Source organism: Trichomycterus rosablanca, chromosome 26, assembly GCF_030014385.1.
Source record: "Trichomycterus rosablanca isolate fTriRos1 chromosome 26, fTriRos1.hap1, whole genome shotgun sequence".
Lineage (NCBI taxonomy): Eukaryota > Metazoa > Chordata > Actinopteri > Siluriformes > Trichomycteridae > Trichomycterus > Trichomycterus rosablanca.
In genome coordinates this window covers 2,906,091-2,924,206 of record NC_086013.1, presented here as the reverse complement: position 1 = coordinate 2,924,206, position 18,116 = coordinate 2,906,091, and the positions used below count along the sequence as shown (strand labels likewise).

At 41.6% G+C, this 18,116-nt stretch overlaps 1 protein-coding gene across 1 annotated transcript in view; it reads left to right on the top strand.

Moving 5' to 3' along the window:
• Window positions 1-17,827, top strand: part of drd2b (dopamine receptor D2b) — a 49,485-nt gene extending 31,658 nt beyond the window's left edge. The window contains exons 3-12 of the mRNA XM_062988271.1: window positions 3,393-3,502; window positions 3,978-4,114; window positions 5,483-5,682; window positions 9,057-9,143; window positions 9,272-9,590; window positions 10,449-10,679; window positions 14,176-14,278; window positions 14,379-14,487; window positions 14,727-14,797; window positions 17,552-17,827. Of these exons, the coding sequence (XP_062844341.1) occupies window positions 3,393-3,502; window positions 3,978-4,114; window positions 5,483-5,682; window positions 9,057-9,143; window positions 9,272-9,590; window positions 10,449-10,645 (1,050 nt within the window). The 3' untranslated portion in view covers window positions 10,646-10,679; window positions 14,176-14,278; window positions 14,379-14,487; window positions 14,727-14,797; window positions 17,552-17,827. The remainder of the gene's footprint in view (window positions 1-3,392; window positions 3,503-3,977; window positions 4,115-5,482; window positions 5,683-9,056; window positions 9,144-9,271; window positions 9,591-10,448; window positions 10,680-14,175; window positions 14,279-14,378; window positions 14,488-14,726; window positions 14,798-17,551) is intronic.
• The last annotated feature ends 289 nt before the right edge of the window (window positions 17,828-18,116 follow it).

Sequence of the window (18,116 nt, the reverse complement as noted above, 5' to 3'; positions counted from 1 at the left end):
TGAGGTTAGAAGTGATAATGAGGGGGAGCTGGGCATAGTGCATTATACCTCTGAATTTATATAGACAGCCCTTTTAATTACTAAGAATAGATAGACAAATAGATTGGCCACACCCATTGCTAACCAGTGTATAAAGTGAATAATATGTTAATAATGTGTATATTATAGGATTTGAGTATGACCCTTTTCTGTTCCAGCATGTGTAGTGAAAAGGTTAGATTTTATGCTCAGTATAATCTGAATATCATTATTATGCTGCTTGTGGATTAAATCCTCATTGTTATATTGTTGCTTGAGGAAGTGTGGCTGGAGTGGAAAGTAGAGAGGTAAGCAACATGTCTGTTGTTAAGCCATTGCGAGATGTTGTAAGCAGATAAGGAACATTTACCACAGAATGGTTGATCCAAAGGCTCACACCCAAGCTTTAGAAGAAGTGCTGAAACTGTAACGTGACTAGAGCAGTATAAAGGAAGGCCCACAGTTCTGTTCTTTGGCCAAAATACTGCTGTAAGTACCCACAATTGTTTTTTGATAGATCTTCTTCAATCCTGTCCATCAGTGTTTGACTTATTTTGCATTCTCAACACATTTTTCTATGACAAATGACTGTCCCTCGGTGCACAGTATGAAGTCAGTAAATTCATTTACATTTTCGATATTTAGCGGATGCTTTTATTCAAAGCGACTTGCAGTACTGTGACAGTATATTGTCTAAGCCAGGGGTGGGGAACCTTCTACCCACTGAGGGCCAGATTAATAATTACATATCTGGTCACGGGCCACAGACTACAATGACGCAACATGGAGCCAAATTAATATAGGCTTTATAAATACATGATGCTGATGGTATGAAGTGTTTATATTTGATCTCAGACCTACCGTATCATAATTTCAATGTGACGGTTGTGAATGTTTGGTCTTGACCAGCTGTGGAATATCTGGGGGCAATGATGTCGTGGCAACACGCAACCGGTATGTGGCAACATAACTCGTATTTGTTATGTCTGTTGTCTCGTCTAAAGTTTAATTAATTGCATAAAGCCCAGACAATAAAATCTAGGAAATATAGGGCGGGCCACGTTTGATTGAGCGGGGGGGCCGTATACGGCCCACGGACCGGAGGTTCCCCACCCCTGGTCTAAGCAATTAAGGATTAAGGACCTTGTTTAAGAGCCCAACAGTGGCAACCTGGCAGTGGTCGGGCTTGAACCAGCGACCCTTCAATTATTAGTCCAGTACCTTCACCCATTAGGCTACAACTGCCCTAAAGTCATGGTTGAACAAATTTTGTTATAAGAGACCCCTTTAAATGAATTTCAGCTTGGATTGCAATCAATGGACATGCTTCTAAGAGTGGAGGCTGGTATAGCCTAGTGTTCATGCCAGTGGGTTTCAAATGGAAAGCCAAGCAGGCCAGTGGTCAGGTCCTCTTCCCTTATTTTGGCCATATGTGTGTTGTAATGCATGTCACAAACCAGAGCGCTCGCCATCTATTATTAAAAGTTTCGCCAGCTAGTGCAACTCTTACTCTGTTAGACTCGGTGCAACTGAGTGTAAAAGAAGGATTCATTCACATTTGTATGCCACCTATAGTGTTTCAAATGTAATGAAGAATTGATTAGAATGTATGAACAGCGTGTAGGCGTGTTTGGTCCTGCTGGATTTTCTTCCATAAAACTGCCATCTAACTGTCGGAGTAAAGGATGTGAAAATAAGTGTCATATATGTTCATTTCTGCAGCAACGATTCCTCCATGACTTCACTGCTCCAGACAGCCAGGATGACGTTAGGATGATGTCGGGTGAAAAACGGCACCATAACGTATCGACAGAAATGAATACAGTCACAATTTCATTTATACTGATGTGTAGCTCTGCCAAGATGAAATGGGCAAATCGCATCTGACAAACGCTCCTGCGGAGGGAACGCTCAGCACGCCGGCATTAGGTTTGCAAATAGACACTTCAGTGCATCGTGTCCTCTGGTATTTCCACGGAAGGAGTAACGAGTAAACGAGACCGTGAAACACCACGTGCATAAAAAGTTCATCAAGCAGCGCTTCAGAGGAGGCTTTTATTTTTAAACAGTTGCTTTAACATTTTTATTTTTCAGTCTGGCTGAAAGGGCACGTTTACACAGCAGGTGTCAGGAACTTTAAAAATGTGCTAAACAGAAATCTATTTGAGTTATAACCATATTTTGGGAAATAATTTGAATGAGTTAATTACAACTCCAATCTCAGTGACGGTGGGGAAGCTTAATAGACCACCGTGCCACCTGAACACTTATGAATACTCGTTGATTGATTGTTATTTATTTATTTTGCATTTTACCAGTAGTTCACCCGTACTTCACCCGATCTAATCAATGCTGATTCTCCTGTTGCAAATTTTCTTGCGCTTGTAGCCACCCACACGCTGGCCGAGGGAGGCTGAGACTATCGCGCACCCCCTCTGACATGCATGTACTCGCCTGTCGAATCTTATTACCAGCCAATAGCTGAGTCTTATAGAGAGCCATACCGCACACGGACACCCACGCTACGAACCCAGGCGCAGGTGCTGGTGTGTCACACTTAATTTTTAATGTGGTTTTTCATCTTCAGTTTTACAAGCACCTATTTTAGATTCCGATTCACCCCACACTCTATTTGTTGTGCATTTGGAAGTCTCGGTTTTAGGCGTGTTTCTGAAACTGTATCGCTCCAGTATGGTTTATTTCAGTCATATGATGATGGTGAACTTCTGCACTTGGGTCCGTATTTCTGTCCACTGAGCACAACTGTTTACACCTGAATCTTGTTGCAGTATTGCTAGGGCGCTACTGAAAAGTGCCACATTTCACACCAGTCATTAAATAGCGCTCATAAACGGAATGATAGAATAAACATATGCTACAATACACAGCACAGCTACCTTAACGGTTGAATGTGAACCTAGAACGTCCAGCGAGGCATCATGTTCTGTCTCAAAGACAGAACCCCCCCCGTCCATACACAGAATTGGTTGGGAGTTTTCCAACCTCAGTTACCGGAGTCGTGTTTTTAGCTGCTTTAGACTTCAACATCTTGGACATTATGACTAAGCGATTGCTAACTGAATTGCTGTAGGATTGCTAGGACCTAAATTAAACCAGTAAACCTGAGGCACTCGAACCCTATGTGAATGAAAAATCTCTAAACACAAATCTTACATTTTGAATTGTATATTACACGGGAAACTATTGCTAATATGAAATGACCATTTTTAAAACAACTTTTATTATAAAAGTATCCTTAATGTTATTTGGACGAGGAGAAACTGATCATTATCATCTTTCTAAAGTAAGTGACAGTTTTATGTCCTCATCGTTGCAGCATGGTAACCCGGTCTGTGTATCTGTCTGTGTTGCAGGTGGTGGGCGAGTGGCGTTTCAGTAAAATCCACTGCGACATCTTTGTCACGCTCGACGTTATGATGTGCACCGCCAGCATTCTAAATCTGTGCGCCATCAGTATTGACAGGTAGGTCTCCCACCGAATTGACGTCAGACCTGAGAAACGGCCTGACCAAAGGAGACGCATATTGTTGATCGATGCGCTTTTGTTTGCCCGGGCGAGAAAAAAAGCGAGGCGGCCAGATTGAGCGACGGTTCGCATTCGGCGAGAAAATAAAAGGACACCTGGGTCTCTAAAGGCTTGACTTTAACGGGACGGACTGTTAAAGCAATGAGTGATGTCTTGCACACGGCGCTCGGATGGATTTTCTTTCGATTGTCTCTTTCACAGAGAACTGGTGAACAAAGCCCCACGTGGACGATTATAATGACAGTGATCATGTTCAAATCTGACAGCAGTGGCAGCCAGGCTGTCAGCTGTCAGAGCTTCTTTCTATTCTGCTGTTTGTGTGTTTAAATCTGAACATTTATTTACTTTTATTTACTCTCTCACTTCTCTCTTTCGTCATTGTTTGTTCCACTCCACTGAACCGCTCGTGCAGGTACACAGCTGTCGCCATGCCACTGCTGTACAACACGCGCTACAGCTCCAAGCGGCGTGTAACCGTGATGATCTCGGTGGTCTGGGTCCTCTCTTTCGCCATCTCCTGCCCCCTTCTGTTTGGGTTAAACAACACAGGTAATTACACGCACACCTGTCCTGGTTCGGTTCCCAGGTGACGCCCACCAGCTCCTTTAATCAAAGCCTAATAGCTGCACTAGATTCCGGTGCATCTGTCGAGTTCACGAATATTAGGTTTATTTAAAATGCACAGCTGGACTAATCAGTACCCCGGTGCCTGAGAGCAGCACTTTACGTGTCTAGCTGTCTGGTTTTATGTGTAATATCGCTGAGGACAGCAAACGCCCATATACACCAATGAGCCACAGCGCCAAGACGTGGACTCCACAAGACATCTAAATGAGCAGCGACTTCTGGTGCCATCACTTCTGTGGGTCAGCGATGCACACATGCCTACCATCCTCGTAATCATGGCAAAACCAGGATGAGAAAGAATTGCTTCACTCAACTCACTGGCTCATCAGTGTATACACATCTGTTGTATCAGCGGCACAAAGAGGAAGCCAGCATTGTGCAGAATTAGACTTAAAGTACAAGGTATTTTGTTTTCCCTTCATCCCATATTGAAAGCTATTTTAATTATATCCAATTCCCCTACGCCAGTTTCTCTGGCTAAGATGGGATGGAGGCTCGACATAAATGTCATGGCATTTTTTCTGCTTTGCCACACACAGTCATTACAGAAAACATAACAAGCAGTCGCCTAAAGTACCACTCCAGACTTTATGGGCAATATAAAAACCTCCATTATTTACCAAATGAGCTGCGAGTGATCCTTGGAATTAAGGGTCTGCCATTGACTGAACAAAATGATCAAGATGGGCTATATGGCTTTAGGAGATCAGCAAGATTTGCAGGGGCTATTTTAGGAGTCGTGAGCAGGGCTTTTACAAGATTTAGAGTTTGATCATAGTGTGCTAGTCATATTGCTTTCACTGTAATAGGCTAGAATAGGTTAGAAAAGCATGTGCTAGTTTATGAGCGTCACGTAGGGGTATCATAGGTCTATTTTGCTAATGTGTTAAATGATACTGTGCAGTTTTGAGTTCCTTAAGTGAAGATTTTAACTTTACAGAATGATTATCAAGCTTTAGATTAAAATCAGTGCTACTGTTTTATCAGAAGTCTTTAATTTTGTGTAACTGAGTTGCCAAATGTATCTTTAAAGTAGGAACAATAAGGGCCCTGGATAAGAACCTTGTGGAACACCATATTCTACCCTTTTAGGCTCTGAGGAATCTCCATTAATGCTAATATAATATGTATGTTGGAGCACTTGTGCATGTGGAAAACGGTTCCTCGAGAACATTTTCACTCTGATCATTGTCTCCAAAAGAGCATCCGAGACTCGACGAGCACCTCCACCTTGAAGCGACGATTTATTCACAGCCAAAACGTAACGTCTCAATCTTTTGTTTTTCCCAGCAACACGGGACGACGCCGTGTGTGAGATCGCCAACCCGGCCTTCGTGGTGTACTCGTCCATCATGTCCTTTTACGTCCCCTTCATCGTCACTCTCCTGGTGTACGTTCAGATCTACGTGGTCCTGCGCAAGCGTCGGAAAAGGGTGAACACCAAGCGCAGCTGTCGGAGAGCCGACGCCGAGCCCCAGCCCGCTCTCAAGGTGAAGCGTCGCTCAGGAGCATCGTCCTCGTATCAGAGGCCTGTTTGAGCAGCTGCCTAGATTAATTATTCTTGCAGCTGCGACTAGGAATGCTTAATTCCCACCAGATTGTTAGTGGAAGTTGCTCTTGGCACTCATGCAAGGCCTTTCATATTAGAGGAATTATTCATTCCGTTAAGCCAGAAATTGTAACCTGCGTTTGTAGAGACCTGCAGTGCATACTGATTATTGGAACAAGTCAATCTACTGTAGAAGAAGCAGAAGGAATGTGAACGTTCACGCTCAGGGTGCATACGAATGAGAAGGGGCAAAACCGCTTTTCATTTGCGCTGGCTGTGCTGTTGTTTACTGTGCAGTTTGGCAGTACCGCTTAGCTTACCGCTGCACTTCCCTCAGCGATGGCGTGCACCATGCTATTTTGCCGTGTTTGGCTTGCGATTTTTTCGCTTGCTGCGGTGCTCAAACTTCACCTGATTGAACTTTGACCCAGCTTGCCGCTGACCTTTTCAAAGCTCCTCCAATGAGAAGAACTGTTTGACATGAGGTGGTAAAATCAACTCAGGCCATTCGAACAACGCTTAATGTGACTTATTGTACTAAAACAACAAGTGAGGAATTTCATTAGTGGAGAGAACTTATGATCAGTAATAATAAGGAGAAGTTTAGTTCTTCTGTCTCCTTCTTTTAATACATTAAACCACGTTAAGCTTTATTGAACGATAAGCGTTTTAGACTCTCGGAAAAGCTGATTCTGATTCTCACAATTTCTCAGAACCTCGAGCTGTAACACAAGTTTAAAAGTGAAACAGTGAGGAAAATCCAGATAAACACAGATACATGTGGAGCTTTATTCACACTGGATTTTACGGTCATTCCACACAAACACAGATTCGTCTCACATTCGCACTTTGACGACATTTTACCGCACCGCTCAAGCCGAGCGCTGAGCAAAGCAGCAGTTTGACTCAATATGTTCAAATTCCTACAGGCACAGTTTAAGATATTTGGCAACATTGTGGAAAGCCTCAAAGTGGGACTTTCAACAAGCTCATAGCCCTTGAGGGACCGTTCAAGCGATTCCAGTTCTCAGAGAGTGGTTCCTGTTAATGCAGAACCGCACAGTAACATCAAGGCATGAATCTGCTGACTCTCTAAATCTAGACGTCTGACTGTGGGGATTTCCTTCACCGCAGAGCATCCTGTCCAGTACGTTCAGCTCTGCACTCAGCTGGCGGTTTTCACCAGTGATGAACCCGATGCTTTATTGAGTCTAGTAAGCAGATGACGTTCTCAGAGACCGTTAAAGTGCATCATTAACTCCACTCATTTTGCCGTTCGCAAGCTCACAATTTAGCCTCCGCTGCATGTGTTTGTCATTTCCTATGAGCTGTTTATCTTGGCGCATATCGAATAAGCAATATTCAGCAGACGGAATGGAAGTAAAGCCATTACGGCCGGGAAAACGCTGCTCCGTCGATAATTAGAGGCAATTTCTTTTCACAACACATTGCTAACCGTGTTCACAAAAGGTAAGGGTTGTGTAACCTGTTTTTAATTTGGAAAACGAAGAGAACAAAAAAAAACAGCTTAGGGAAAAAAGCAATTAACAGAACGGTTAATATGACCCGCTGAATCTGATGGTTCAGACACGGGGGAATAGTAAACGACTAGCAAAACAATAAAGATGATGGCCAATCTGCCCATTAATGAAAGGTTAGATGTACTTAGCCCTCTTTTTTACTGTTTTTTTACTTATTGTACAAGAAAATTTCTACCATTATTGATTTTTTTTCTGACCTACTGTTTATAATTGGCTTTCCACACCACTGGGTTCATCTCTCACTCGCTTGTTTTTTTTACATAGCCATTTTCATGCTTTATCACCTTTAGTTAATGGTCTTACTCTGACAGTGCCTTGAAATAGTGCCTCTAAACTAATTTACACCATGCATCCAAAAGTATTTGGACCACGCTTTTAATTACTGAGTTCATGTAGGTGTTTTAGGCACTCCTCTTGCTACAGGTTTAAATTATATGCTTTTATATTTTTGTGGCGACAAGTTGATAATGGTTCACACAGCTACGTCTATAGAAACACACTTTGTCGAGTCAGGTGTGGAGAAACAGTGTCCAGTGGCCCGCACAGAGCCCTGACCCCAACACCACTGAACATATAAGATAAAATGGAAAGCTGATTGACCCTCACATCCAACACCAGTGACTTTCTTTACAAACTGACTGAATTGGCGCAAATGTAGGTGCTCAGGTGGCTCAGCTTTCTATTACACAAGCCCACCAGGTCTGAGATTGAATCTCAGCTGTGCTATCAGCACCAGGTTGTTCCTGCCTTGTGCTCTTTGTTTCACGGTGGAACCAGACCCACCGCAGCTCTGACCAGGATTAAGCAGTTAATCAAAAAGAGATTTAATTATCACAGGCAAATTTCAGAATCTTGCGGAGAGCCTTTCCAAAAGAGTACTGGGTGTTTTCATCTGCAAAAAGAAGGTAGCAACTCCATATTAAAGCCTGTCGGTTTTGAGGACATGTTCAACAAGGTCACAGTCAGATGTCCGCATACTTTTGGAACACTTTTATATAGGTCAAACTTTCACAACACACAACAGCTTACCTTGACCATTTACTTAATTTGTTTATTGTCAACACCTGCCTAAGAACGTTTGTATCTCAACATCTTTATATAAGTAAATAGCCCTTAACTTCTCCAGGGGCGCCAAACAATGACTGACCCTGCGCTCTGACCGCAGCTTCTTCTTCTTTATCTTTTTGAGGTCTGTTTGTATGGTAGGGACCAAAAGAAGTCAAAGAGGCATAAGAAATCTAATCAGAGAAAAGCACAGACCTGAAAAAGAGATCCAAAGTCATTTTAAGAACACTAAACATACTTTAGAACTCAGTTCAGTCCATTCAAGAGAAGAGGATAAATATGAAACTACAGCCATATTGCCTAGGTCAGGTCATACTAGTAGGACACTGGCATTAAAATGGATATTGGGACGTCAACTGTTACTCTGGTTAAACGCACAAATGTGTTGTTTTCTAGATTCATTTTGTAAGGTAATGTTATAGATCAAATATACGTATTTAGTTTTTACTTATACCAAAAGGGAAGTATGGAACAGAATAAGCAAAAAATGGACACAGTGGCACCACTGTTAAATAATGTGGTCAGCAGCAGGGACCGGCAGTCTGGTCAGGATTGATCTGTTTTTCAGTTTTGTCTCTAATTTCTTGCAAATGAGGGAAAAAAGGAAAATAAAAGCTTTAATAAATAATTAACAATGTTAATTCTGTAGCGTCCTGCAATATTCTGTGGAATGTTGAACACTGAAGTTCCTCTGTTGTCTTTACTTCAGGAGAAGTGCACTCAGCCAGAGGATGTAAAACTCTGTACAGTGATTGTGAAAACCAACGGGAGTTTACCAGGCAAAACCAAGAAACCAGTAAGTTCCACTCTCTTTTCAGACCTTTGTATGATCTAAATATGTTTCTAATGATTGTTTCTTAGCATTAAATTGTATATCCCACAGAGCGAGTCATATTTCACACAAACAATGTGCTGTTTCAGCAGCCGATGATAAAAGAGGAGAGCGGAGTGGAGATGGCACTGATGGCCAGCCCCAGTCCTCCAGAGAAGACAAAGCTGGGAGTCACCACGACAGTCAACGCACTGGCCAATCAGAGCCCAAGCGGTGAGGAGTGGCAGGCCAACGGCGAGGAGAAGAACGGCCACGCCAAGGACGTCCAGGTTCCCGCCGGGGCCAAAGCTTTCGAAACACAGACCCTGTCCAACGGCAAAATGCTCACCACCATCACCAAACCCATGAGCAAGAGAAAAATCTCACAGCAGAAGGAGAAGAAAGCCACGCAGATGTTAGCCATCGTGCTTGGTGAGGCTTTAGTTAGAGGTCCTTTTAATTATGATATGCATGAAATATATTACATATATATTATATGACATCATGTAGTATGCAAATTAGAAATGCCCCCATATCATCCCGTATAATATTGTACAAAACCTGCATTTTGGCTGCATCACAACCAGCATTCATATTAAATTACTGCATTGATGCCATACAGCCACAGCTTACAGTGCTGGCTGGCTAATTTGGTCACATGATTTATTTAAGGCACTCGGGTGGCGCAGCTGTTTATTACATTTACATTTTAAGCATCAACAAAGCGACTTAAATGTATCATCGAATGCAATTTGAGCAATTGAGGGTTGAGAGCCTTGCTCAGGGGCCCAACAGTGGCAGTTTGGCGGTAATGGGGCTTGAACCGGCAACTTTTCAATGACTAGTCAAGTATCTTAACCCACCACTGCAGAGACCTGGGTTGGAATCTTAGTGCTACTATTGGCCAGCTGGGTGTCTACACAGACATAACTAGCTTTGGGGAAGGGGGTGGGCACTGAGGCCTGCAGTGTATTGGTGCCCCCTGTACTGCCTTGCACTTAATGTTTCCCAGTGGAACTGGGACCAGGATTAAGAGGTTGCTGAAATTGATGGGGCTAGCAGCTGTTTGCTCACAGCTAATAAACCTGGCTTGTGGTAGTATCAGGTCTCTGAGGGAGGAAATGATGGGAAAATCAAATGGGGCGAAGCGTGGCCACCTCCACAACTGCACACCTGTCAGAGTAGCCTCTCCTCGGCCAGCGCAGAGGAATCGCTAGATGGGGACAAAATGGGAGAAAAGCAAAACAGTAGGAAAGGAGAAATGATACCACCAGCTTCTTTCTCTTCCAGGCGTTTTCATTATATGCTGGCTGCCGTTCTTCATCACTCACATCCTGAAGACCCACTGCACGAGCTGCTACGTGCCTCTGGAAATGTACAACGCCTTCACCTGGCTGGGCTACGTGAACAGCGCCGTCAACCCCATCATCTACACCACCTTCAACGTGGAGTTCCGCAAGGCTTTCATGAAGATCCTGCACTGCTGACCGAGTTCAGCACAGTCTGGATTTTCAGGAAAAGGTCAGTGCCGCCTTTCGCTCGGGCTCATGGAGAACACTTTTTATACAAACAGACTCGTGGACGTCACAGACACCTGAGCTGGAGCTGTTCCTGTACGGATTCATTCCAATGAACATAAAGGAGAGGAGGATCCTGAGAGCCTGGGAAAGGGGCTGCGCCCGAAACGATGGAGCATGTGTGCATGAGATGAATGACGGATCACGGAACTGAGGAAATGCAGTACATTGAGTTGGAGTACTGCTTTGAAGCCTCTTGAGTTAAGTGCCGGATGTTTAGGGGTCTAAACACTCAGCGCTGGAGCCCCTTTGTTTTTGATTTTCTTCACAAAAAAAAATATATATATACAGTGTATCACAAAAGTGAGTACACCCCTCACATTTCTGCAGATATTTAAGTATATCTTTTCATGGGACAACACTGACAAAATGACACTTTGACACAATGAAAAGTAGTCTGTGTGCAGCTTATATAACAGTGTAAATTTATTCTTCCCTCAAAATAACTCAATATACAGCCATTAATGTCTAAACCACCGGCAACAAAAGTGAGTACACCCCTAAGAGACTACACCCCTAAATGTCCAAATTGAGCACTGCTTGTCATTTTCCCTCCAAAATGTCATGTGATTTGTTAGTGTTACTAGGTCTCAGGTGTGCATAGGGAGCAGGTGTGTTCAATTTAGTAGTACAGCTCTCACACTCTCTCATACTGGTCACTGAAAGTTCCAACATGGCACTTCATGGCAAAGAACTCTCTGAGGATCTTAAAAGACGAATTGTTGCGCTACATGAAGATGGCCAAGGCTACATGAAGATGGCCAACACCCTGAAACTGAGCTGCAGCACAGTGGCCAAGATCATCCAGCGTTTTAAAAGAGCAGGGTCCACTCAGAACAGACCTCGCGTCGGTCGTCCAAAGAAGCTGAGTGCACGTGCTCAGCGTCACATGCAAGTGCTGTCTTTGAAAGATAGGTGCAGGAGTGCTGTCAGCATTGCTGCAGAGATTGAAAAGGTGGGGGGTCAGCCTGTCAGTGCTCAGACCATACGCCGCACACTACATCAAATTGGTCTGCATGGCTGTCACCACAGAAGGAAGCCTCTTCTGAAGTCTTTACACAAGAAAGCCCGCAAACAGTTTGCTGAAGACATGTCAACAAAGGACATGGATTACTGGAACCATGTCCTATGGTCTGATGAGACCAAGATTAATTTGTTTGGTTCAGATGGTCTCAAGCATGTGTGGCAGCAATCAGGTGAGGAGTACAAAGATAAGTGTGTCATGCCTACAGTCAAGCATGGTGGTGGGAATGCCATGGTCTGGGGCTGCATGAGTGCAGCAGGTGTTGGGGAGTTACATTTCATTGAGGGACACATGAACTCCAATATGTACTGTGAAATACTGAAGCAGAGCATGATCCCCTCCCTCCGGAAACTGGGTCGCAGGGCAGTGTTCCAGCATGATAATGACCCCAAACACACCTCTAAGACGACCACTGCTTTATTGAAGAGGCTGAGGGTAAAGGTGATGGACTGGCCAAGCATGTCTCCAGACCTAAACCCAATAGAACATCTTTGGGGCATCCTCAAGCGGAAGGTGGAGGAGCGCAAAGTCTCGAATATCCGCCAGCTCCGTGATGTCGTCATGGAGGAGTGGAAAAGCATTCCAGTGGCAACCTGTGAAGCTCTGGTAAACTCCATGCCCAGAAGAGTTAAGGCAGTTCTGGGAAATAATGGTGGCCACACAAAATATTGACACTTCAGGAACTTTCACTAAGGGGTGTACTCACTTTTGTTGCCGGTGGTTTAGACATTAATGGCTGTATATTGAGTTATTTTGAGGGAAGAATAAATTTACACTGTTATATAAGCTGCACACAGACTACTTTTCATTGTGTCAAAGTGTCATTTTGTCAGTGTTGTCCCATGAAAAGATATACTTAAATATTTGCAGAAATGTGAGGGGTGTACTCACTTTTGTGATACACTGTATATATTAAATGCAATAGAACGCTGTGAGTGGGAGCACGGAAACATTTAAGGTGCAGAATCCTCCTCAATACTCAGGCAAGTGAAGACCCTGATTGAGGCTAAACATTGTACTTTATAGCCCACATCACCTGTCGGGACTGGAAAACATCCATAAATAAATAAAACAAATGTACATAGACTCATTTTCAGCTCAAACAGCTACAACTTTGGTTTTAATATGATGGTCCTGATCACGGCTTGTTTGGTAATAGATAGTAGTGAAGCATTCCAAACCATGGCTCGTTTGCACAACTCTTTATAACGTCTTATAACGTTAGTGGTTATTTATGTATTTATTTATTTATTTTTTGGGAAGGGCGGGTGCTTGTTGTTTTATCAATATTGCCACTGATCAGCCGTTCGGGTGAAACCTTGCAATCATAACTACTTGCTTACATTATAAATACCATTTTAAATTATTTAAATTTAGTTCTTGTATTTAGTTCTTTTATCAAGGGTCAAAAAACATATATGGTCGTGTTTTATCCACTGATCAGTTCTTCCCACCACTGTGAAGCTCGAAACGGAAAGCAAGTGACACGTTCAGCCAATCACATTACTTTAAGCCTGCTGAAGGTATCGAGGTTCAAAGCTGGGAATGAAGAGTTTGATACCAAAAAGTTCCAAGCACCCAAGCTCTAAAAGTGCCAAACTGAACACATCCTTATACGTTACATAATTTTGAGTCGGCGCACAAAGTTTGGAGTTTTCCAGTCAATATATAATGTAGAAGATTAATTAAATAAATTATTTTATTTATTGTCTCAATCTGGCAGGAAAAACGTTGCAAATGCACGTGTCTGTGTCTCAGTGTTGGTTTTACTTCTAATAGCAGTATAACCTTTACTTGTCATTTAAAAGCTTGGATCTGAGAGCTCTGGGTCTGTCTGAAAACCTCGTGATCTCTCTACACAGACGCATTTTACGTCATCCTACACTCCCGAGAAGAGGGCGTGTCTAAATTCTTAGATACCTTAAAATGCTCCTACTGAGGTGCCTTATTTCTAAGTGATAATCTGACTAAATAACGACGGAGCGTGTGACGCTTCCTTAGTGGTGAAGGCAATCCCAGCATTCAGTGCGGCACAACTTTTAATACCAGACGAATGTGAAGCAACCAACTGATTTGTAAATAAATTCTCGTTAAATTTTAATTTGTATAAAGGTGCACGAGTGACGTTTATTTATAAATTCGGGCTCGTCAGGGACAAATTAACCGCTTTCGGTACACGGAGGAAGACGTTAGCTGGAATGCTAGCGGGTTGTGCCGCCTCGGCCCATTGGTTTAAATGGCGTGAGGCTTACTGTGTTAGCTTAGTGAGTGAAAACTGAGGTAACGTAATCGGCGTAATGCCTCTAAATTATACGTTTAATGTCTTATAAGAATCCTCTCTACATAGGCAGCCGCCCAGTCAGGCAGCAAGACAGCTCACTAGGTTTTCAGACAGACCCTCTATGTTGTTTTTCAGAGTCAGAAGTGATCTTGTAATGACAGTACACTCAGAAGAGAGTATTTCCGACACATTGGAGGTGACATTGGAAACTGCATGCTGCGTTGCCAGGGTTTGCCAGGTATTAATTATAGTATTTATTACAGTCTTATAGAGATAAGACTTTCTATTTCTAACATGGATAGTATTCAAATAGAGAAAAGGCTCAACTGATGTTCCAGTTTATTCCAGAGCTGTTCAGTGAGAATGAGGTCAGGGCTCGGTGCAGGACACTGGAGTTTCTTTAAACTGAGATTTTCTTCATGTCTTTAGAGAGTCGTGCTGAACCAGGTAGGGCCTTCCCTAAATTGTTGCTGCAAAGTTAGAAAAATTTAATTTTCTTAATATAATTGATTTATTACAGCTGTTGGTGATTGTTAGTGTCTGAAACACATGAATTTAATTGAAAGGTGCCATGTCGCTGGTTCCCGGCTCTGTGCTGCGCTTCTACACAGGAAATAAATGATCACCTGTTATTTACTAACGTGAACATCAGGTAACTGTATTTTTTGGTTAAACTTGCTTTCCAGGGTTGCTACAGTGTTTACATGCGTCATATTGGCTGACGGAATCATTTCTGCTCTCAGTGAAGTATGATGAGGTAAAATCAATCAAGGCATAAATCCTAAAATAAATCACGTTTAAAATATTTCTTGTTGATGATGTCGAGCAAATTATGCATTTTATTGTTACTTTGCCACAATAGAAGACGTGCATCATGCTTAAGCTTGGTGGCAAGAAATCTGGAGACTGAGATTAAGCTCTAATAGTAATTGTAAAGGGCACGCTTCCAAATCAGTGCTTGGACCTTAGTGATCACTGTTTTTTACTAAATCTCTCATAGTGATCCTCTGTAGATGAGGGTTTCGGTAAAACGTTCTTTTCTAAATGATCTGCAGTGGAACTTCAATTTAACGGATTTCAGATTTAACAGACAAAATCTGGTAAACTGTCCGGTCTGATTGTTTAAATTCCAGTGAGAATCGTACCTAGACCAGTAATTCAGGAATTGTCCACTAGCCGGGTGATTTGGTTTTGTTTTGCTGGGAGGCTCGCTTTGTTCTCGCCTTTTTCTCTGTGTTTTATTCTTAATTTGGGCAAGTTTTAGTGCTTAGTTCTGCACCAGCGCTGCTCCAGTAACCACCAGCAGTGCTTCAGACTCCCCACTATACGATCACGGCAAAAAGTAAATGAATTTTCTCCCCAGTAGTACAGTACACCAATTTTAATATTTATTTACAGGTTTTACATGACATATTTACATAGCCTGTTAAATCAAGGTTCCTCTGTATTTGAATTTAAGAAAGTATTTAAGCTACAAATCAGAATTCACAGAGCTTATACTCCATCCAACATGTATTACATATATTACTGTACTTATTTAATATGTAAAAAATGGAAAAAGTGCCATGGTACAAATAACCAGGGATAAAAATGGAACTACAGCTAAACTGAGGAAAACGTTGCGTTTTTGACTGACTGACTGGTTGTGAATCTGGTTTCTTGTAAATAGTGCAATTTAATTAAAGCCCATGACAAAAATGATGCATGTCGCATTGGTACTTCCTTAATTAACCAATGTAAGTCTGTTGTACTTCAGCTATACAATACAAAACTGTCTTCGAAATGTTGTATTTATATTTACTTTCTCTTATAAACCATTACAGATTAAAACTCGTGTAAGATTATCCATCATGTCGTGTCTGTAAAAAGGTCCGTCACATCTGTATACAGCTTTTAAAGCAGTGATAAAAAGTCAGAGCTACCTTTATACAGTTCTTGTATTAATACCTGCAGGCATCTGTTGATCTGTTTTTTTCTTGCTCAGTCACCACTGAAATGATTCTTTTTTGTTTGTAACATCAATAGTTTTTTAATACTTTGCACAAAAACTTAAAATAGGTCTTAAATCTTAAAAACATCCAGTATACCTCACATAACTCAGAATCCAACGGGTTTTATTATCACTGGTTAAAATTAGAATTTGATTTGACACTTTCCTAGTCGTGTAAGTCCTAATCTCACTAGAGACTGTGAAGTCAGCATCATTTTTATTACATTTAGCAATTTAAAAAGGACCTGATTTTTAAATGTACTTTAATTAAATCAACCAGCAGTTGATATTAGATATTGAAATATGCAACGATGCTGAAACCACTGAAGGACAAATCTGGTGTTGATGTAAGAGGTTAAACAGCTCATTTCTAATTTCAGTTCCTACCCCCCGATAAACCTGTACCATTTAAGTGGCATAAATCAGTGACTGTATATCTGCAAGTGGAAGAACGTGCACTACAGAACTTATTTATCTGCAAGGATAAGAGATTGTGGAGCCAGTAACTGCCTCCATAGTGCAAAATGTGCATCAGATTAATCCTGCAACCTGTCGTATCAGTTTTCTAAGGAGGCAGCGTTAGCTCACTGGTCAAAGTTCTGGACTGTGTTCTGGACTAGGAATCACAAGGTCACTTGTTCAAACCACACTACAAACAGATTTCCCTGTTTGACCCTACATCAAGGATCTTAACCTTTGATGTGTGGTGTTTGGTCACAGTTAAATGAAAGTGTCGGGTAAATGTGATTTTCTTTATTTAATTAGTTTTAAAAGTTACTTTAGGTTTAGAAAATCTTACTGTGGATCCTGAAGAAATATATTTGCATTGGTACGACCGTATAAACTCCAGGTTAAAAGGCTTTTATATGGGTGTTTGCACCGGTAGTAAATCAGGACCTTAATGTTCCCCACCAAAACAGTATCAACTAAAACACTTTATTTATTTATTATTTATTTATGTTTACAGGAGCATTAATGATAAATGTACCACATACACTAGGCAGTAAAGGATGTTTTAAGTACTTTAAGCCACCGTCTGATGACTGCAGTTATTTTTTGATCACGTGATGCACATTTGTGAACTTTGTAATGAAAAGTATTTTACTTTGTTAAGCAGTGTATTTTAATGAGATGAACGTGTGCCTACAGTATCTACTTTAGACTGAAACAGCAGGAAACTTGGAGTTTTAAAACCTGCAACAAGTGCAATTCAGGATTTTGACACTTTTCTTTGTGCACCATGGTGAATTGTTTTCATTATAAAAAGCTACAGATTTAAATTTGCATTGTTTTCTGTTATATTCATGCTCTTTTGGGATTGTTATTGTCTTTAAACTGGTGGATTCATGCTTGATTCATGTTTTTTTAGCATTCGTTGGACACCTTTGTGATATTTTTTTGGATTCATATAGAGGAATGTATATAACAAGAGATCAGATCTGATATACACGATCAGATCACAGATGCACGGATGTAAATATGTAAGTAAACATGTTTTATTATGTGATCTTGTCTGTGTAGATTGTTGTTCTCAGTACGTGTGCATTTCAAACTATGTGTATGGACATGGACATTTTCTGAAGAGAAGACTTTTACATTGTAAGTAAAATCTGAGTTTATGCTACAGTACGTCATATATTTTGTAATACTGATGTAAACATTGAGCGAATAAAATACAAGTCATACCTTCCAGCCAGCAGTTTCTCCTCAGCATCAGAGTGTTTATTTGACTTGTATTTCTCTCCAATCCCTTTTTTACATCAATTCTGTTGAATGTGTTAAAAGTGGAAAGTGAAAATCGCCTTGTGTATATAATGTGCTATTTAAATAAATGAACCTTGCCTTGTTATTTTCATTTTGAAAGCTTTCTGGCAGAAATGAGCAGCTTTTTTCCCCAAGATTTCTTTGTACTGTGCTCTCAGGAATGTTGTCCCTGCTGCTGAGAGGTTCCCCATATTATGATGCTTCCACTAGTGTTGTTACCTGGATGATTAGGTCTTTACTTGTTTATGCTGGATTAAACTGAGCTCTGATCCAACTGAGATTTGAACCTCTGATATCAGCGGTGCAAGTTCGGCTGTGTCTG